The sequence below is a fragment of the Sinohyriopsis cumingii genome, chromosome 4 (genome assembly GCF_028554795.1).
Source record: "Sinohyriopsis cumingii isolate HCF-2022 chromosome 4, ASM2855479v2, whole genome shotgun sequence".
Classification (NCBI taxonomy): domain Eukaryota; kingdom Metazoa; phylum Mollusca; class Bivalvia; order Unionida; family Unionidae; genus Sinohyriopsis; species Sinohyriopsis cumingii.
Window position 1 is genome coordinate 15,188,319 of NC_142964.1, and position 22,937 is coordinate 15,211,255.

General features: G+C 37.9%; 1 protein-coding gene across 6 annotated transcripts in view; it reads right to left on the bottom strand.

Moving 5' to 3' along the window:
- LOC149800656 (uncharacterized) overlaps positions 1-22,937 on the bottom strand; it is a 75,264-nt gene that overhangs the window by 25,642 nt on the left and 26,685 nt on the right. For all 6 annotated transcript variants that reach the window (XM_089954684.1, XM_089954682.1, XM_089954686.1 and 3 more), the window contains exons 7-9: positions 21,481-21,583; positions 13,309-13,382; positions 8,659-8,819 (exon numbers count right to left, since the gene is read on the bottom strand). In XM_089954684.1, coding sequence (XP_089810810.1) covers positions 8,659-8,819; positions 13,309-13,382; positions 21,481-21,583 — 338 coding nt within the window. The remainder of the gene's footprint in view (positions 1-8,658; positions 8,820-13,308; positions 13,383-21,480; positions 21,584-22,937) is intronic.

Below are 22,937 nucleotides of genomic sequence, written 5' to 3' on the forward strand. Positions count from 1 at the left end.
GCTGATTATCACCACAAAAAATCCCTCGTTATGTATAGTCACAAAAATATAAATTGCTCAACTTTAAAACAAATCCTTTTTTTAAATTAAAAAAATCACCAAATTTTAGTCTGTGAAAATAACACACCATAGGGTAATTTAACACTGTTTGTCAGAAACAGCAAAGCTATTTTATTACATCAAGCTCTACCTTCCTTATTAAGGTAACACATGGAGTTTTGTTATGTAATTGTGCAATAATAATGACCCTCAAATTCCTGAGATATGACATAAAAAAAGCATTCAATTTTCATTTGAGTAGTTTTTCTTCTCTGTGTATCCCCATGACATGCCTCTTTTTCCCCCATGATGTACCCACTTTTGATCTTGTATATTTATACATGAATTTATGCATGAAGTGCAGTACCATGCTAGCATAAACAAACAGGAAGAAACTTGATAGTGGCAAACAGTTTGTAAAGAAACTATTAAGTCATCATAGAAAAAGGCTATTTTGAAATACAACAATAGAAGCCAGCAAATGGCTTTCATTAACAGTACAAAAAACCCACTGCCATTACTGGCCACCTACATGTAACTCTGAACATGAATGTTGTCATTGTCCCTAGTCCAACTACATTCACTCAGCGACAACCAATTTCATTTTTATGGACCACCAACCCCATTGCATACACAAAAATTCTTTCGGCTAAGCCATCTGAATTTCACTTTAGACAAAAGAAAATTACCATATTTTCCTGTTCCCAAATCACTCAATATTTGTGATCCCCACTCCTGGTAGTGACTGACTGGGCATGAAAGGAAACTGACATCATTTATTGTTCTCTCTGATGTAGACTGAATTGTGTATGAGCAAAGTGCTTTCAGTGATTCTGAATTGGAAAAATCATTTATCTTGTAGATTTAGAGCAATCTGCACTGAATAGACATTAATCTTAACTGGTTGAATTGTATCGGGTGGAATATGGAAGTGTATTAAAAAGCATTTAATGTGAACTTTTAAAATTCTGGAATTGTAGATGGCAATTTCAGAACAGTATATATGCAAAAAAAAATCACCAGCTATCAGTGTCGATTGAAACCCTGTGAACTACCACCGAAGTGATAAAGAAAGTCAATGTTAAATCTAGCACACCTATTTCTCAGCCAAGGAATATTCCTAAGTGATTTAAAAAAAAAAATTAAAAAATTAAATGTTTACAAGACCGCAAAAATCCAATCTTTGTAATCATGAAAAGAGAAAAGCATATTTGTTTTAGGCTAACATGGGTCTTATGGTCTAAGGCTGACATTGCCTGGGGTGGGAGTGGGAGACAAGTGCCCCAATCCTCCAAAAATGCCCCATATGGCTTGCGTCTCTGATTGCCTCTGTCAAGTAAAATCCAGCTCCTGGCCTTCGCGAGTGGCTTAAATTTGAAGTCCGGCAGACCACGTTTTCCACTAACAGGAGAAGGGGTGAAGGCGGGCCACTGGCGCTTTAAAACCAGTTGCTTCGGGTAGATGGGACTCGTAAACCTTGGATGGCAGCTCATCTAGGAGAAGGAAAACTCCGATTCCAAACCTCTGCTGCCTTGTGGCTATACCCACTCCTGGGAAAGGCTAAGGGAGTAAACCCCGACAGAAAATCCAGAGATGGAGTCCCTAAGGCGGTCTGACATTGACTTCAACGTCATTCCGGCAACTCCTGCGACGCCGTTGGTGCCAAGCTGTATCGGCATTCGTCGTTCCCTTGGGCCAACAAGCTGCGTGGAGAGGGGGGATCTGCTGCATGGACAACAGCTGATTCTCCATACCACCCTGCCCAGGCTTCATAGCTCCACTGGAGAGGACACTCCAGCGTTGTCGTATGGCGTCGGCACAACACAAATAGTAGCAGTTTACCGGTTCTAAGTCAAAGCTCGATTGGCGTAGAGCTTGGCGCCAGGGGTTACTTCTGACGGTGGGAGAGATCACCAGGTCTCACTGGACAGCTACCACCCGCCTCAAGCTGGGCAGCCCCCAGTCAGTAAGGTGCTGCCTGCCATGGCCTGCCTGCTTCACTGGGTGCGTGGAGCTTAGAGAACCATCTCAACAAGTGGGCCACAAAACTCCGCACCAGGAAAGACTAAAAGAAGAAATAAGAAGACTCCAACTCTTTGTTTTGCAACCTGGAACATCAGGACCATGTGTCCTGGATTGACTGCAGACCTACAGCAGATCAACGATGCACGAAAGACTGCCGTCATTGACAGAGAACTCTCCCGACTGAACATCGACATTGCCTGCCTCCAGGAGACCCGACTGGCTGACAGCGACACCATCAGGGAAGCCAATTACACGTTCTTTTGACAAGGGAAGCCCTCGGATGAATCTAGGCAGCATGGTGTAGGCTTTGCTGTAAAGAACACGCTAATCGACTTCATTGAACCTCCATCAACAGATATTGAGAGAATCCTTGCCCTATGGCTGTCAACATCCTTAGGCCAGGTCAACATCTTCAGCGTGTACGCCCCAACCCTCTGCTCCACCCACGAGGAGGAAGACAAGTTTTATGAGGCTCTGGATCAGGCAATATCCAGAATCCCCAACAATGAAAGCTTTACTTACTAGGAGACTTCAATGCTAGAGTGGGAATTGACCATGAGGGCTGGTCCACCTGTCTCGGTTTTTACGGAAGGGGCAAGATCAACGAGAATGGTCAGCGACTGCTGGAGATGTGCTGCTCCCACAGCCTATGTGTGACCAACACTTTCTTCAAATGCAAGGAGATCCACCAGGTGTCATGGAGACACCCATGTTCACGCCACTGGCACCAGCTAGACCTCGTCATCACCAAGCGTGCAGAACTGGCCAGTGTTCTCCTCACCCGCAGCTACCACAGTGCCGATTGTGACACGGACCATTCCCTCGTGGCCAGCAAGGTGCGAATATTACCCAAGAAGCTGCACCATGCCAAGAAGAAGGGTCACCCACGCATCAACACCTGCTGTGCAAGCAACCCAGAGAAAACACAGCAGTTCATCAGCAAACTGAAGGAAGCCCTCACCAAAGTGACACCTGATGACACCATTGACTCCAAGTGGTCCCATATCCATGACTCTGTGTACAGTTCAGCCATCACAGCTTACGGGAAGAGGGAGCGAAAGAATGTCAACTGGTATGAGGCAAACTGGGAGTAGATGGAGCCCATGACTGAGGCAAAGAGGAAAGCCCTCCTGGCATACAAGGCTGCACCTAGCCCCAGAACACTACAAGCCCTCAGGATTGCAAGGAACAACGCCCAGAAGACCGCCCGCCGATGTGCCAACACCTACTGGCTGAACCTTTGCAACAGTATACAGACAGCTGCTGACACCGGGGATACAAGAGGAATGTATGAGGGTATCAAAAAGGCGACAGGCCCCCCCAGCTACAAGACCGCCCCCCTCAAGTCCAAGACGGGCGAAGTCATCACAGACCAGGGTAAACAACTGCAGTGATGGGTTGAGCACTATCTCGAGCTATATGCAACCCAAAACAATGTCACTGGAACTGCCTTGGACGCCATTCCAGACCTGCCTATCATGGAGGAGCTAGACACACAGCCCACCCTGGAAGAGCTCGGAAAAGCCATCAATTGCCTTGCCTGTGGTAAGGCAATTGGAAGCGACGGCATTCCAGCTGAAGTCCTCAAGAGCAGAAAACCAGCACTGCTCCAGCCCTTACACATACTCCTCTGCCTTTGCTGGGAACAGGGATACATCCCACATGACATGCGTGACGCCAACATCGTCACTTTGTACAAAAACAAAGGAGACCGTAGCGACTGCAACAACTATCGGGGCATCTCCCTCCTCAGCACTGTCGGAAAGGCTTTTTGCCCGTGTTGCCTTGGCGCGCTTGCAGATCCTAGCCTCCCGCATCTACCCAGAGTCCCAGTGTGGATTTCGAGCCAGCAGGTCAACTGTAGACATGATCTTCTCACTATGTCAGCTGCAGGAGAAGTGTCGCAAGCAGCAGATGCCCCTCTACATTGCCTTGATAGACCTGACGAAGGCGTTTGACCTGGTTAGTCAGAGTGGACTCTTCAGGCTCCTGCAGAAGATCGGCTGCCCCCCACGTCTGCTTGCTGTCATCATGTCATTCCACGAGAACATGCACAGCACAGTGTGCTTCAATGGCGCAACATCTGAAGCATTCCCAGTCATCAGCAGAGTCAAACAAGGCTGTGTCCTTGCGCCGACGCTCTTTGCCATCTTCTTCTCCATGCTTCTCCAGTACACATTCAAGGACTGCAGCGAGGGAGTGTACATCAATACCAGGGCTGACAGCAAGCTGTTCAACATCGCCCGTCTCCATACTAAGACTAAAGTCACAGAGGTACTCATCCGTGAATTGCTCTTCGCCGACGATGCAGCCTTGACATTACACACGGAAGATGGACTTCAGCAGCTGGTATGCCGCCTCTCCCATGCTTGTAAGAAATTTGGACTGACCATCAGTTTGAAGAAAACAAACGTCATGGCGCAGGACACAGACTCCCCTCCCTCTGTCACCATCGATGGGTACAACTTGAAAGTTGTCGAGAACTTCACATACCTCGGGTCTAACATCTCCAGCTCACTCTCCATTGTTTCTGAGGTGAACGGCAGGATTGCCAAGGCAGCAGCAGTGATGGCCAGACTTAACCAGAGGGTCTGGAACAACCCCAACCTCACAGAGAAGACCAATTTGCCTGTCTACCAAGTCTGCGTGCTCAGCTCACTTCTCTACAGCAGCGAAATATGGACCACCTATGCAAGACATGAGAGGAAACTCAACAGCTTCCACCTGAGATGTCTGCGGCGCATTCTGCATATCCAGTGGCAGGGCAAAGTACCCAACACAGAGGTTCTAGAACGCACCAACATGAACAGCATGTTCTCCATTCTCAGCAAGAGGCGCCTTAGCTGGCTTGGCCATGTCAAGAGAATGGACCCAGGCCGCATTCTCAAGGACCTGTTATATGGGGAGTTAGCAGAAGGTGCACGACCAACTGGACGACCACATCTGTGCTACAAAGACGTCTGCAAGAAGGATATGAAGACGGCAAACATAAATGTCAATGACTGGGAGAGCTGTGCAAACAACCGTTCCAGCTGGCATCTAGCTGTCAGGCAGGGAGTTCAAAATGCAGAGGAAGAGAGAAAAATAAAACAAGCTGAAAAGAGAGCTAGAAAGAAGGATAAACAAAAGCTTACTTTGGAGCTACGCTATCGTCTCCCGTAGACGGACGGATGCCAAGCAACATGGGTCTAAAGCACTGTTTTGAGCCTATCTTGGCAGTTGATGATTTGAAAGATGTGTATTTTGGCACCTGTTTTACTGTATTTTTGTCACATTATGATAACTGGAAAAATCAATTCTTTTCTTTAGCGATAACTATTCTTGATTGCCAGTTAGGCTTTGAATATAGAAAGCCTTGAAAATGAAAAAGTTGTACACCTGCCAGAATACAATGTGTCACATAAAAAACACGATTTTACACATCCACACCAACCAACAAGGTCAAGTTTAAAACAAAATTCCCTAAAAGAGATTGACATGCTAGAATTTCCAAGAATTCAAGAAATGACTACTTTTACTGCCAAGTGTTGAAACAATCTATGGCATATTCTCTAGAGATTTTCAGTCAAACCAGACACCATTATTGGACTTTTGGTGAAAACCCCATGTTAATTTGTTCATGTGGCAACCATATTTAACGTAAGATCGGCACAATTTTAATTCAGAACCAACAAAATATCATAATTAGTCTTCTGGTTAAAACCTGTATCAATATGAATTTCTGGGCCCTGAGTGGCTGAGTGGTCTAAAGTGCTCACTGTTACGGATCACTGCCATCTCACCTATGTCTGCATGGGTTCAAAACTCGTGTTCAGCCTAGGCTGGTATTTGAGAAAGCTTCCAGTAGATTCTCGTGGGTCAGTGGTTCTTTCCGGGATTTTCCCGGGTTCTCCGTCCACCATTAATACTGGCCACCATGTATAGCCTATCTTGTGCTGAAAAATGGCATTAAACCCTACAAAACAATATCAACATCAATTCACTCCTCATTGGAGTATATAAATTTCTATTCAGATGAAGCAGCAATAACAAAATTTTCAAGATGAATGCCATGGTGGCCATTCTGAATGTCCGATCAGCACCATTTTCATCTAGCACAAACTAGACATCATAAGAAATCTTCTGGTGGAAACCCAGTGTTAAAGACTTTCCATGCAGAAGGAGTAGTGATGAGATTTTTAAGATAATAGATCATCACAGATTTTTATTCAAGACAAACCAGGCATCATAAAAGGTCTTCCAGTGAAACCCCATGCTGATACAATTTTCCATTCATGAAGAGTTGCAATATCAAAATTTTCAAGATGGCAGCTGTGTCGACCATATTAGAAGTCTAGACATCATAATAAGTATTTTACTGAGAATTCCACGCTGATGTGACCATCCATTCTGGAATATTAACAAGACTTTACAGATGACTGTTGTGGTGGCTGATGAAGAAATGCAAGTTTCTACACATAACTGCCTTGAATGGGAATGTTTAAGCCATCATTTCTGAAGACAGTTCTGGGTAGTTCACGATCATCTGCACTGTTTCTTTTAAGTTGGATTTTACTCCATATATGACAAGCACAACAGGGTTTTTTCAGGACTGGAATATTATGGAAGTGAGAATCATTTTGATAATAAAATGTTGAACGCAGCTGTGATTCAGGTAAGGATGAGCCATCTGTGAAGCATACAAAGCCCAGCAAAACTAATTTCAAAACTCCTGGTTGATGCAGTTTGACTTTGTGAAGTTCAGTAGCAAGGAGAATCATTTTATACTTTCCACATACTGCCAACATCTTATCGACATTAGTCATTCAGGAGTAATGTATACTAGGCCAAATATAAAATATGTGTGATTCCAGTGTGAAAGAAAAAATAGGCTAGCAAGGTTGATATTAATTTTTTGTTTTTATGACCTTTATATCCACCTCATGTTATTTCATGTCACAGTTTCCAACCTAAAGTTACTGGTTTGAAAGGGAATAACTGGGGAAGGTTGGTTCTGATTTTTATGTTTGCATATGTGATACAATTTTATTGGATAGCAGCCATTAAAATGGGATAGGTTGGGTTACTGGAACCACACATTTTCTTTTTTGGTAATACATTTGTCCATGTAGCAACACCACTTTGCACCTGGACACATGCAGTAAGAGCAGTTTAAATGCTCATAAAAATTTAACAAGATCTTCAGGAAGGTTTGAACATTGGTACAATCATGTCCCTAATGAGTGCAAAGATGGCCAGTAATGTAACTTGTATCACCTACAAACCCTCCAATGAATTACTGTGAGCAGCAGTACAATTAAGTCTCTAATGAACTACTGTGAACAGCAGTACAATCAGTCTCTAATGAAATTACTGAGTGGTAGTACAATCCAGTCTCTATGAAACTACTGAGGGTAGTACAATCCAGTCTCTATGATATTACTTAGTGGTAGTACAATCCAGTCTGTAATGAAATTACTGTGAGCAGCAGTACAATCCAGTCTGTAATGAAATTACTGTGAGCAGCAGTACAATACAGTCTCTAATGAAATTACTGAGTGGTAGTACAATCCAGTCTCTAATGAAATTACTGAGTGGCAGTACAATCCAGTCTCTAATGAAATTACTGAGTGGTAGTACAATCCAGTCTCTAATGCAATTACTGTGAGTGGCAGTACAATCCAGTCCCTAATGAAATTACTGTGAGCAGCAGTACAATCCAGTCTCTAATGAAATTACTGAGTGGTAGTACAATCCAGTCTCTAATGAAATTACTGTGAGTGGCAGTACAATCCAGTCTCTAATGAAATTACTGAGTGGTAGTACAATCCAGTCTCTAATGAAATTACTGAGTGGTAGTACAATCCAGTCTCTAATGCAATTACTGTGAGTGGCAGTACAATCCAGTCCCTAATGAAATTACTGTGAGCAGCAGTACAATCCAGTCTCTAATGAAATTACTGAGTGGCAGTACAATCCAGTCTCTAATGCAATTACTGTGAGTGGCAGTACAATCCAGTCCCTAATGAAATTACTGTGAGCAGCAGTACAATCCAGTCTCTAATGAAATTACTGAGTGGTAGTACAATCCAGTCTCTAATGAAATTACTGTGAGCAGCAGTACAATCCAGTCTCTAATGAAATTACTGAGTGGTAGTACAATCCAGTCTCTCATGAAATTACTGTGAGTGGCAGTACAATCCAGTCTCTAATGAAATTACTGTGAGTGGTAGTACAATCCAGTCTCTAATAAATGTAAAGATGAACAGTAATGACACTTGCATCACCTTCAAACCCTTCAATGCATTGCTGTGATCAGCGGAGTCAGAAAACTACAATACTGTATTCAACAGTCCAATGTATTTTAAAGACATAGTCTTTGTGTGGGTTTTCAATTTTATTTCAAGTATGTGCAGTTGTCATGAGACTAAAGAAAAAAAACTTTCTGAGTTACAACATCACCACTATCATCACCATAAAACACTGTCTGGAATGTTGGCAGGTGTGAAGTTGACATGACAACAGCACATGAATTGTCTCATAATGTACACAATCTCTAAATTAATGAAGAAAAAAAGAATTTGTAAATGAATAAAATGCTGTACAAGTTTTTACCCATCAATAATGAGTTTATCTAATGGTGCTGGTTTATCACAGACAGGACAAATCCATGTTGGTTTCTTCTCATTCATCATAAGAAACGTCATAGCATCAAATGTTTGCAGGTGTGAGCAAGTGCTCGCTCTACATGGAATCTGTATCCTCATTTTACCCAGCTGGAAAGGAAAACAATTCATACAGACAGTATCAAATATGTATATTCTCATTGTAACAACATGACAATATGAAATCTAATTGTAAATAATTCTGGTCTTCATAAGTTCTTTCTCATAATCTTTTTATGTACAGGTTGATTGGAAAGACAAGTTTTCTGCCATACATGAATAATAAAGTGCACTATATTATGTGATGACTAGACCTGGTTCTGTGCAGTTGTCTGACGAGGGAGTACATAATGGTATGTCCAATGTGACTGACATGTACATCAGCATAGACATGTACATAAACATTTTGAAATTTCAATGCTTAATATCCAAGAAATTCACTTCATTGGAATTGTGAAGTCATTTAACATACCTTTGATTGCATTATCATTCCTTTATTTATTTTCATTGAATCACCTAGTATTTTATCACAGGTCAAAAAAAATTATGTGTATGATAAATATACAAGTATTTGTTTTAAATTATTTTTAGGTGTTGGCTGATAAATGCACTAATCATTAATATTTATTATGAATGATAAAAATTACATTTTTCAACCAACAGCCAATTTTTTAAATTTCCCTATCAATTACCTCCCTAATTTGATCCCATATGTGGGTTTCTTACACCAATCTGCCTGGGCTTGAACTACCTGGACAGTCAATTCCCCAACAAATTTATTGATAAAGTTTTTGGTGTACGCTACAGTTCTAGATATATTTAATGACCATAATCGAAGTAATTTTTAAGTACTTAAAAAAATTATTTTTTAGAACATAAAAAAGTTATATTTGAAGAAAAATTATTTTGGGGTAATGATGAAATAATAAATGGATCAGAGATTTAATGTACTGAACACTAATTTTTCATACACCTTCCATCCATGAAGATAAGTCAAAACAATAGTGACGGTAAACAAAACCATGGGCCACAGTCAAGAAAATATGGCTTCTACATTGGAAAGGACGCATGTTTTGAATCTAAATCTGTCTTTTCTTACGATCTTTTTCTTAAACATTCGATGGCATTATTTATATTGTGACAAGCACTTGAAGGGTCAACAGTTAAATTAAAGAACTACTGCGCAAAGTACAGTTTGATATGCACAACTTGAAACTAATTTGGGGAAGTTCTTGCACACTGCTACTCTGTGTGTGAAGTCATAAAACTTTTGCACGATTCATGTACTAGCATGCTCTGGCAGCATCTCTGATAACCGCGGACAATATCCAGAGATGTTGCCAGGGCATGTTAGTGTACAAATCATGCAAAAGTTTTATGACTTCATTTGGAGAACAGTAGTGTGTGAGACATTTTTTTCTTGCAGGCTGGCAACAGTTTAAGTAATTGTTTTTATTTCCAACATTCAACCTGGACACTTTCAAATGTATGCTACCTGATATGACATCCAGCTTGTTAAATCTTCTAAAAAGTCCTCTCACTAACAGTTCAGTTGGTCAGAAGCAAACTATTGGCTTCTCCGAGTGATATGTTGCTAAAAAAGGTTGCATCTAGCTTACAAGTGAAAAAATGGATATTTGCAATGATGAATGTGTCTCTTTTAGCCAACAGCAATGATCCATAGGATTAATTTCCAGGACTGGGGAGCTTCTTAGAATCTACATTTGTACATACTATATAATGTTTGGCCATATTTCCAGCATCCCATCTCATACTTGTTCATTTTCCAGCTGGTGATGGCTTATAACTCTAACTGGAATCTTGACATTGTCTGAAGATTCCAAGAAGTCTTCCTTCCTTGGAATGGAACAGACTCATGGAACACCATCCAGTTTGGCATTGTCACCATTTTAAAGCCGTGATGGATTATTTGCAGACCAGATGAACCTATTTTTTTAGTACTGAAGTGTTGAATATCATAACAAAAAACTAAAAATTAACACACCATGCTGATTTGTAACAGGTTAATCACATTTAAAGTGCATGTCACCGTGGTCTTGTAAGTGCATTTATTCATTTTAATTTAAATTTTGTTGTTCTAAAATGTACAACTAATATTAATTAACTAAGGTCTATTCAATCCTTGTTGCTGAATGATCTGATGATTTTGCCATCTGGATTTCTTCAGGTGTGTATATAATGACCATATAATGACCTTCCAAGAAATACAGATGTATGAAGATCAAAATAAAGTGAATAATCACCATTTAAAGGTACATGTAATAAAATTTTTACAAAATAACACTCATTTCTGAAAATGTTGCCACTGAATATCTAGATGACCTGCATGACTTGTACTTTAGTTCTAATTAAAGATTTCAAACTTTAAAAATGATTAATCATGTCATCTGCAGTAGAATGACCAAGGAATTATAACCCAAAGAAATAATTTTATCATTGTCCCAAAAATTAACATGCACATTCATCTAGATTGGCTGAGCTTTTTGTTCTAGGATTCGTCAAAGAGAATCACTCAGTTGCTGGAATGCCATACATCAAATGCTCCTTGAAATGTTCTGCTTTACCAATAACTGTCAGCTAAACATCTTTCTTTCCATGGCAATTGTGAAGAAAGTTGGCTATCAGGAAACATGGCTGGAAACAGTTTTGTGACTTGTTCATTTTATTGGCGGTGGGCACTCTACAGAATTTATGAAAATCTGAGAGAATGACAGGTGTAAGGTGAAGTTGTTTGCATTTGCAAGATGCACAATGGACATAATTTGGCATATTTCTATATAACGATGTGGCTGATATTACTTTAGATAATATGCTTGTGGAAACTGTACATGATCTAAGCACACAGATAACCAAAATGACTGCTCCCATGTGCTCCAACAATCAGCCTGAATTAGTATAAAGTACACTATCTTTAACAGTTATTAAAATAGGGAAAAAGAAATTTTCTAGTTTAAACAATACAGCTTCTCAATGTGTATATAAAATGCAAAATGTGTGTACATGTGTGTTATCTGGATTTTTAACGTAGCTTTCACAATTTTGCAGTCATATCCTTACAATGCCTGCAGTGTGGCAGTTTATAGTGCCAAAAAAAATGTTATCATCCCTTTTTTTCTTCTTTTTTACAATTTACCTCTAAAATCCAGAACTTTTTTGATCGGTGCACATCAAAGGTAAAGCCATGCTGTATACTGAATAACCCAAATTACATCCATCAATCATAGACCAAAATAAAGGGAATTAAAAGTTCTTTTAATAATATCTATGATGTACATGGTCTTTTGGAGAGAAAAAAATTCTGTAAAAAATCTAACCCTAAGCAAATTACTAAACTAAAGAGTGCCACTGTAGAGTGTTCTACATATTGCAGTTTCCACCATACTTCGGCTTGTAAAGTATCTGATTTTGACATCCTAGACTGTCTGTGATCATCTCCAGGCAACAGACATTCAACTAGGGAAGGGTGAACTCTTGTTTTTGTGGCATTATTATCAGTTATATTGCCGGTATCACTACCATTGTCTGGCAAGAAAAATGTCAATGATGACGGTTCCCTTGATGCTCCATGACTCTAGACTCAGTCTCTTTTCCTCCATCTGTATGTGACATTACAACATATTCTTCCATTATTCCCCAGGTCAAATACCATGTTTTATATTACACATAAAGCCAGGTGTCTAACATCCTTAAATTCTCTCATCCAGTTAAATCTAGGTTCTAACAGCCAACACCAATTAAAAACCCATTTCCCCACCCTGAATGATAACAAATGGCACATAAAGTCCCATTTATAATAACCAGAACCAAGTTATTGTGGAAAACGTCACATTTATTATATCATCTGACACGGGAGAAAACAAACTTCACTACTCTGTTTCTCAGCACATTCTGTCTTACTTTGTATCAATTACAACTAGCACTGATATTAAACACAAATAAGTGGTTTAAAAATTTAAAAAAATCTGTTTCAATGGCTGAGTCACTGAAGGTTTATCATGGGCTATATATCATTTGCGAGGGTTTTTCAATGCCAGGCATAATTTTTTCATGGGTTTTTGAGACTTATGCAAAACTTGGATAAAAAGGTTGCGATGGTCTGAGGAACTTTGCTTACAGTTATGGTAATCAAAATGGTGTCAAGGTCAGATGGTCATGTTTTAAATCACCCAATTTTGAGTATGTGTACAACACTCCAAAGTTTAGGTTCAAAGTGGACATGTTTTCTTCTAGCTCAGAAATTACTTTCTGCCCCAAACGTTTATGTGTGAATGAAAATTATGACAAATTTTGAAAAGACAGTGGTGACTTTGATATTTAGATTAAAGATGGCATATCTTGCCATTTAAAGAAAACAAACACACTGCATCTCTTGTGATCATTTTGCAGTTTTCTTATTCCCTGCATCATACAAAATTTACCCTCTTTCTTACATTTTCTGTCAACTCTCTTTTTAAAAGCTTTAATTTAACCTAAAAAAACTATTTTCTGCACATTTTACACTCATTCCATTGTTCTGTCACCTATTACAAACCTTGCAAAAAATGTGTGTACAGTATAGGCACAATGTCTGTTCACTTACAGGACACACTAGTGACACCCTTAAACTTGTTGTGGCTACATCACTATCTGCATTATGTGTTAACTTCTCCTTTACTGAAAAAAAGATAAGAATGATAAATGTATAACAGGATAACTTAATCCCAATAAACTGCAGATGATATAGTGAAACAAGAATACCAAGAACAAGATCAGTTTCATAATCATCTATGCACCTATGCAGGCAATAATATCACATTGTTGACAAAGCAAATTATTGACCAAAGAGTTTCAATCACTGGACCTTTGGTATACTGTCAGGAACTAAACTTTGCAGCAACCATTATGTTCTTAATAGATGTAACATGGCCATGATCTTTGACCTTTAAACCCAGAATCTTTCTTAACTTAAGTGCAAGCATCCACAAAGTCTGGTCAAGTAACTTACTCCAGGACAAAAATTATTCTCCATAACCAATTTTATTTCAGCCACAATGACCCTGACCTTTAGACTCCAAATGACCCTGTTCTTTTGATCCCAAAATCAAAAGGTCTATCTTACAGAGTAAATGCAAGCCCTATACAAACCTCAGTCATGGTAAATGATTTAGAATAAGAGTCATTATGCAAAATTCATTTTATTTCTTTCAATCAGTGACCACAACCTTTTAATTTTAAATCATTAGGCTTCTTTCTTACCGAACATGCAACTCATCCACAAACATTGGTAATGGTACATACATGAGTGCTGATTTTTTCTAGGCTGAAATCATGTTTCATTTTTCTGCCAACAGTCTTGACTATTGACCCAAAATCAAAAGTCTTCTACTTTACTCAATGTGCAAACCATCCACAAAGTCTATTCCAAGTCTGTGATGTAAAACTAAAGTTACTAAGCTGAAATATAATTTCTTCTTTCATTCACAGTCACTTCAACTTTTCACCTTTTGAATTCCAAAACGATAGACTTTTTCATTACTACTCCATATTGAAGCCAGCAATAGTGTTTGATTATGGTACATGGTACAAAACTTGTGCAGAAATGAAATTGGTCTCAGATGGACAGCTGAACAAATAACAAAATAAATCCTGCCTTATGAAGGGCATATAAAAACATTACATTTACAAAACCAACAGACACTGGCATCGAGCAATTATATTTAAGGAAAATACAGACGAGTACAAAAAATGGGTTCTGTGGAACATAGTCTCAGTGACAGACGCAAGGATTTGCTTCCCTGTATCTGGCTTCTTAATGTTCATGTCATCACCACTGTAGAAGTGATATTTATAGTCTCTCTATGATATCACATGTGAAACAAATATTGTGCAATAAAAAATTCAAAGATTATAGAATTGCTACAAAACCATTAACTCATTTGAAGCCACACATGATACTGCCTTATAATTTCCCCTTCCATGTATCTAACATTCAACTTTAATCTCATTACCCAACTGAACAATCTATCTGAAAGGGCTCCAAACTGAATGTGTGAGTGGAACATCTGAATGCATCCCACTTTTATTATGATTAGGGTTGCTGTCAAATAAATCAGACTGGAATGCTTGTCTTCCTGTCCATAATGATGGATTTGATAAAAGACCAATAAGGCAGGTGTCACACTAATTGTGACATTACATTTACACAATAGTACCTGTCAACAGTAAAGGGTCATATTGAAAAGAGAAGTACATATTTACTAGTACTAATCGTCAATTTTTTAAATCCCCATTAAATATATTACATTAAGAATCAACAAGAGTCTCTCAACGGGTCTGATGCTCTACTGGGTGAAAAAAAAATGTCCAGGAATTCAAGAGAAGAGCATTTCTTCCTTTTAAATGTCAAGTGTTGAAACCATCTCTAATATTACCCAAGTCGAAACAATATTTTCAAATTAGCTGGTATGGTACACATCCTGGATGTCAGCTTGGTACTATTTTCATTTAAGACAAAACAGACATCAATAGAAGTATTTTGGTGAAAACCGTATGTCACTGATCATCCATTCTGGAACTATAGTGATAACAAGATTATTACAACATTCAACATGGCAGCCATTCTGGATGTACAACAGACACCATTTTCATTCAGGACTTGGTGAAACACCCCACAGTTATGAAATCATCCATTCAAGAGAAGTAGTGATGATGCAATTGTTAAGACAGGACCATTTTCATTAAGGACCAACTAGGTATCATACGAAGTCTATAGGTGAAAACCCCATCCTTATGTAGCCATCCATTTGGAGATGAAAACCCCATCCTTATGTAGCCATCCATTTGGAGATGAAAACCACATCTTTATGCAGCCATCCATTTGGAGATGAAAACCACATTTTTATGTAGCCATCCATTTGGAGATGAAAATCCCATGCTTATGTAGCCATCCATTTGGACATGAAAACCCCATCCTTATGTAGCCATCCATTTGGAGATGAAAATCACATGCTTATGTAGCCATCCATTTGGAGATGAAAATCCCATGCTTATATAGCCATCCATTTGGAGATGCAAATCACATGCTTATGTAGCCATCCACTTGGAGATGAAAACCCCATGCTTATGTAGCCATCCATTTGGACATGAAAACCCCATCCTTATGTAGCCATCCATTTGGAGATGAAAACCACATCTTTATGTAGCCATCCATTTGGTGATGAAAACCCCATCCTTATGTAGCCATCCATTTGGAGATGAAAATCACATGCTTATGTAGCCATCCACTTGGAGATGAAAACCACATCTTTATGTGGCCATCCATTTGGACATGAAAACCCCATCCTTATGTAGCCATCCATTTGGAGATGAAAATCACATCCTTATGTAGCCATCCATTTGGAGATGAAAACATTATCCTTATATAGTCATCCATTATGAGATAAAACTCCCATCATTATATGGCCATCCATTTGGAGATGAAAATCACATGCTTATATAGCCATCCATTGGAGATAAATTAAGATAACAATATTGTCATATGATTTTCCATTCAGGAGTGACAATAACAAGATTTTCAATATGGCTGCTGTTGTGGCCATATTGGAAGTCAGATTGGCATCAGTTCGTTTTAAAACCAACTGGACATTATATCAAGTCTGTTGGGAAAACCCATATCAATGTGGCTTTCTACTAAAGCAAAGTTGTGATGACAAGATTTTTAAGCTGCCATGGTGGCCATAAAGATGATGCTCTACAGTTTCATATTTTGCATATGGTTAGATTTTTAAAAAGAATTTCTCTCGTCTTCCTCACTGGTTTTAATGGCTATTTAGAAAAGACTTTGTATATCTTAGGTATTGTTAAAAGAACTTCTAATTCCCTTTATTTTGGTGTATGATTGTGTAGTAGCCTTACTTCAGAAGTGCAAGCTCCACTTGGTTATTTTACTTCCTGGACTTCGAAGGTAAAATGTCCAAAAAAACACCAATAACTTTATTTTACATGTTATATATTTGGTAATTCATTCATTACACTTTCAGAAGCTGATATTGTCTAGTCTGGCAAAATTTGTATTCCCTATTTTAAGAACTGCAAAAGATGTAATTTAGACTAATTCAAGCTAATTTTATGAGTGCATTTGAGAACTCATTTTGGTTAGCTATGTGTTAGCTATGTGTTAGCTATGCATTTATTAAATCATGGTCAATTTCCACAAGCACAATATTCAACTCAGAAGTTCATATCTGATGATCACTTTCATAAAAATGAATAAAAGAAACAATTCACTGTATATCTTTTTTACTTAAAGCAACAGTTTTATATTTAAGTTGGCTATATTCCTGTATTCTAAGACTTCTGATTTCCCCAAAATTAAGGTCAGCACTCACACAATACTGCCTCAAGGCATATTATGTAAGCAAAAGTAAAATACACATACACCTCTCCCTCGATAACTAGCGCACAACGGGATCCACAAATATAGACCACACTATAAGCAAAGGATGAGTTATGAGGGACCTCCAAATACTGGGGGGGAAAAAATCGCGTTGACATCCAGAATACCTGGGGGTGGGGTGGGGGTGGGTGATGTTAGGGAACTGGGCTGTTTATTGACTGAATCCTCATTTTACAATTACATCAATAATAATTTTTAATAACACGCTTTTTCTAATGAAGTTGTTTGTTAATCTGTTTAAATAACATTTATTTTCAAAATGTCCAACATATGAAAGATAATTCCAACTGGTTTCAACAACCATCATGTATACGCGAAATAAATATGTATATTATGTCATTGCTTTTTGTTTTCTTGAGGAGTCTGGTTCCCGTAGTGGTGTTTAATATTATCCTGCCAAACTGGGAGTCCACAGAGCAAGGAACCAGACTAACTGTTGATACACTGCCAAACAAGATTCCTTTTTTTCAAAAACATGCAACATTTATTTCATGAGACAATCGTCTATGTCGAAACTCAATTTTTGTATTGTTCAATTAGTACAATATTGATGTTGTGATTTCATTGGAAGTAATAATGAAACTTCTTAACATCCTTGAGGATATCTCTAAGTGCCAGTTCAAGAATTCTCTGAAACTCGCTTGCCCACAATGGTCCGTATCTGTAAAATCAAGCTCTTTATTTTACAAAGCATTCATTTTGCTTGGCTGCATTGTTATCTTTGATCACAGTTATGAAAGAGTCGGTTATGTTAAGGTAGTTTTTGTTACATACACAATAACGTCTATAAGTCTTTGATTGATCAAATGAAGTGAATTCACCCGACATATGACCGAGGCCACTAGATTTTAAGTTGGTTGGATTTTCATCCCGTTTAACTTTTCTTTTATTCCACCTCCTTTATTTGATTCAAAAGACATAATTAATGTGATAATACAAAGGAGGCCAGCTTTTAATTCAGTGCAACAATGCAACAAATACTTCCGAAGAACAGTTATCAAAACACGGTCAGTACTTAATTAGGTCCTCAGAGAAACGCTCGTGGACATAGCCATTATGGTAGATTGACGCATTTAACGTTTAATTTCAAGAGAACACATTACATTTATGACGATTACACTTAAAAGGAACTAAAAGACAGAACTAGAACACAAATTTCAATTGATAATTTTTTAAAAATTTAATTTGTATTTATTTATTAAAGTACTGACTCCACTCTGCGTAAGTGACATTTTCATTGATCAAAATTTCCTTACATATAGTTAATTGCATGTACTAGGAATGTCGTTTGGAAAGAAAATGTAAAAAATTTTATGACCTATTTATAAATTTGATAAGTCATAGTGTTGATTAAAATTTCCAGGTCCTATCCACCGTTTTCAACAATAAAACCAGCAATACATCAGAGTTTCCGTAACCAATTTTTATTGCGATTTTCTTCAAGTTCAACAAATAGGAATCAATTTTTGAGTATTTTCTGGTATAAAAAATGGGATCCTCGCCAACCCTGCGCTAAAAGCAGGTTCGCGAGTTATCACGGCGTGAGTTATCGAGGGAGTGGTGTAATTAGCTTATTTCCATGCATAGCATGAATGTTAATGTACCATGTTGGTACTGTCAAAAGAACTTTTAATTCCCTTTTTCTTGGTGTATGATGGATTGGTGTAATTTGGGTAACAGAGCATACAGCTTGGCTTACTTCAGAAGTGTACCGCTTAAAAAAACTGCTAGCTATATTGATCATTTTCACTTTCTAGACTTCCACACTTTACATATTTGGTAATTCATTCATTACACTTTCAGAAGCTGGTATTGTCTAGTCTGGCAAAATTAATTTTCCTAATTTTAATAACTGCTAAATATAGTGTACTTGAGACTAATTCAGGCAGTTTTATTGTGCACATGGGAGCACTCATTTTGATTAGCTATGTGCTTAGATCATGTAAAATTTCCACAAGTACGTATTCAAAGAAATTTCAGCCACAGTATATGAAAGTAACATACAGGTATGCCAATATTGTTTGCCCTGCACATGTTGCAAATAAAAACAACTTCACCTTACACCTCTCACTCTCTCAGAAGTTCATAATATCTGATGAGTACCACTATTTGATGTCAAATCAGCGCCATTTTTAATTAGGACCATCTAGACATCATAAAAAGACTTACAGTAAAAACATAAGTTAATACCACCATCCATTCAGAAGGATCTGTAGTGATAACAAGATTTTTAAAATGGCTGCCATGGTGGCCATACTGGATGTCAGATCAGCACCATTATTATCTAGGTCCAACTAGACATGATCAAAAGTTTTCAGTGAAAATCCATGTTGATATTACCATCCATTTAGAAGGAGTAGCAATAACATGAATTTCAAAATGTAGACCAAATTAGACATTAAATCAGAACCATTTTCATGTGAGATAAAGTAGACATTATAAGATACCTTCCAGTGAAAACTCCATGTTTCATTCAGAATGAGTAGCAATAACAAGATTTTTATTTAAGACCATGGGATAAATGTTTATGTAAAGTTTCATGGCAATCCTCCAAGCCAAGGAATTTATGAGGCGTATCAATAACAACTAAGTGCAAATGGATGGATGATGGACAACAGACCATCCAATAAGCTCTTCTAATCTATGACCAGTAGAACCAAAAATGATCAGGGCTTCATTCTAGTCACACATTCATCAACATCATGTTAAATTCATTTAAGCAAAGGACAAATGTGGTTTCAAAACATTAAACGTATTTACACAAAGAAGCCCTTCCAAAACCCTGGAAATGATGTAAATGCAGAACTTAACCAAGGTGCAAGGAATGGATGGACAAACAGACAGTTATAGTTGGATACAATAACTGACAATTTAAAAACTATGACAACTCAAATGCTTACTCGCCCAATACTGAACACAAATTGCAACTGAAAAGACACTGTAAGTTTTTCATATGATGCGTTAATGGTCTGCATGTATGCACACAATAAAACTCCTTGAGAATTTAACAAAATTATTTGCAAATACATGTACAGTCAAACCTGTCAAATACAGCCACCAAATGGAAAAGGCAAATCGGGTATTTGTACACAGGTGATCTCTGTACACAGGTTCACCTTTCAAAATTTATTTCCAAACAAATACCATGAACCAAATATTATTATTATTATCAAAATTGTTTTATGTGCACTATTAAAAAAAATCATAAAATTCATGTGCATTATGTTCCACTCAAGACTACTGTATCATGCCCATTTTCACCCATCCAATAAATCAGATCAACACTGACTTAAAATAAATACCGGCCTTAGTTTCTTTTGTGCATCATGACAAAACACTAAATTTCACTACTGACCGACAGCTTACATATGACTGAAAATGAGGACCAGCGATTTGGTATGCCAGCTTGTATAAATTAGGCTTGGAAACAGCTGTTCATGCTTCAAAATTAACATCAGGATTAGCCAGTTGCTCAACTTTCTGATATAAAAAAGATGGTCGGCTTATGTGAGTGGCCTGTGAGGAATAGGGATCAAAAGAAACCATATATGGCTATGTTTGTGACCCATGAACAAAAACTTCATCTGCCTTTACAGAAAATTTTAAATACTGAATGACCTCTGACTCAAATTTACAGAGATGTAAATCAGATCTCTTCTAAAAAGTGAACCTATTTAACTGCTGATACCTCAAATTTACAGGCGAATAGATGAAGACATCTAACTATACCTGCCACATTGGCAAAAAAGATGACTTCCACTTCTGTTGCAATAGCATGACTATATTCTCCACCATCCAGCAGATGAATTGCTTTGACCCTCTCCTGTAAAAACTGCCTTGGTTTCAAAAAAGAATTAGTGACAACTCTGAGTCAGACTGACAGTGTGGCTGGAGCACAGTGAGTACAAGCAAGGTATGAGATGTTTCATCATCAATTCACATGAAAAGCCTTTATCTAAAGAATGCCTCGCTTGAGAAACAAAAGTTTAATTTACATACTTAGAACAGTCACTTCTGATATATTCCAATGACCTCTTAGGCCAGGGAGAAACCACTGCTGATTAGGGAACACCTGTCTACTGACCATAGAAGGTTGGTGACCATTACACTCAGGACACAGACATAGGAAATTTGTTGGGGGAAATTAAAATGGCCATTCTTGACCTGGTGAACGTCATGACAGGTTTGGCTGTATCTTCTAAATAGACAGATACTAACTAATGGTTTCAATGCTCTGTACATTCAATCAATTCAACAGAAGAAAAGACAATAATATTTTATAAGACAATAATTCCACTCATGCATTTATGTACTTACTTAAAGCTCTTGTGTGATCTGGATGTGATTGACCAAACTGCTTTAATCTGGACAGCAAAATATCTGATACACGTTTAGCTAAATTTACACTAACTGAGTAATCCTGAAAAATAAAATAAATCCAAATGAAATCTCTACATCTGGAAAAGTACTGAGATGTGATAAATATGAGCGGTGACCTTCGGTGACCTTTACCACAGAATCAAGGAACATCTGTAAAAGTACTGTGATGTGATAAATATGAGTGGTGACCTTTACCACAGAATCAAGGATGACAAAGTGACATAGAAGAGACCTGTTTGTGATTACAATCTTTACTTGCTTATAAGTCCAGCTGCAAACTGCACAAACCAAGATCTGCCATCACAGTATGCTGTGGCAGATCTGGGTCATACAGTTTGTTAGATGTAATCAGTTTAACAAAATAACATAGACCCTGACCTATGAGTACATTTTGTAGATCAGGGTCTGTACTGTTTTCAGCTAGACTCGACTTGTAAGAGTATAAATTGCAAAACATTAATAAAGCTCATCAACAACAAAAATTGCAAGTGAGAAACAGGCCAGGAGTTCCATATTAAAAATTTTGGTAATGCTTATCTTATATCAATGATAATTTTGTAGTTTTTCAGGAAGGTAGCATTCTACAGCCTGCTCAGATTGGAGCATATTTTTGACAGCAGCAATTTAAATATTTTATCTCTGTAAGATACTTATCTACTTTATCCATTTCTATCTCCTTTAATGTGTCCATTTTGTGTGTGGTCTCCATTAAGAGATATTTCCAATTAGTGCCAATTATGGATATAAACACCATAACATGGGAAACTTTTTCCAAATTTGTCATGCAAGGTAAGGTTTGGCATCACAAGGGGCCAGATGTAAGACTACAGAACTAAGGTGAAAATCCAGTTTGAACTAGGTATTTTTATATCAAGCTTCTGTAACAAATGTTACTCTCAGTTACCGATTGAATTAACAACATAATTACTATGCATCATTTCTTAATTAAAAGATGTGCTTATGTGCTTTATTTATGTAATATGTATAATATATTTTATATAGAGCATGTTTTTCAGTATTAAAACAAGTGAATTTTGTTACCTGCATTTTGTGTATTTGGACATATTGACTTGCGATGTTTTGACCCAATAGGATAAACAGATATGTATTGTTAGGGGGAGGGGGTATTTTATGCAGATTTTACATTGTTATCGTAAAAAAATAATGAAATTACCTTGTATCATGTATAATTTAGCCAGGACATTGTCAATTTATTCCATAATTCCAATCTTTTGCTGTGCACTTGCTAGCAATAGATACTATGCCATTTGCACTCTCTTGGTTAGTAAGCGCTATGCAATCTGATTGGCTATTGGTCACATGACCTCTTTCTATAAATAGAACCACATATGTGTATCATAGAGCTTCACTGTTATCTTGTCCAGCGTTTGAGC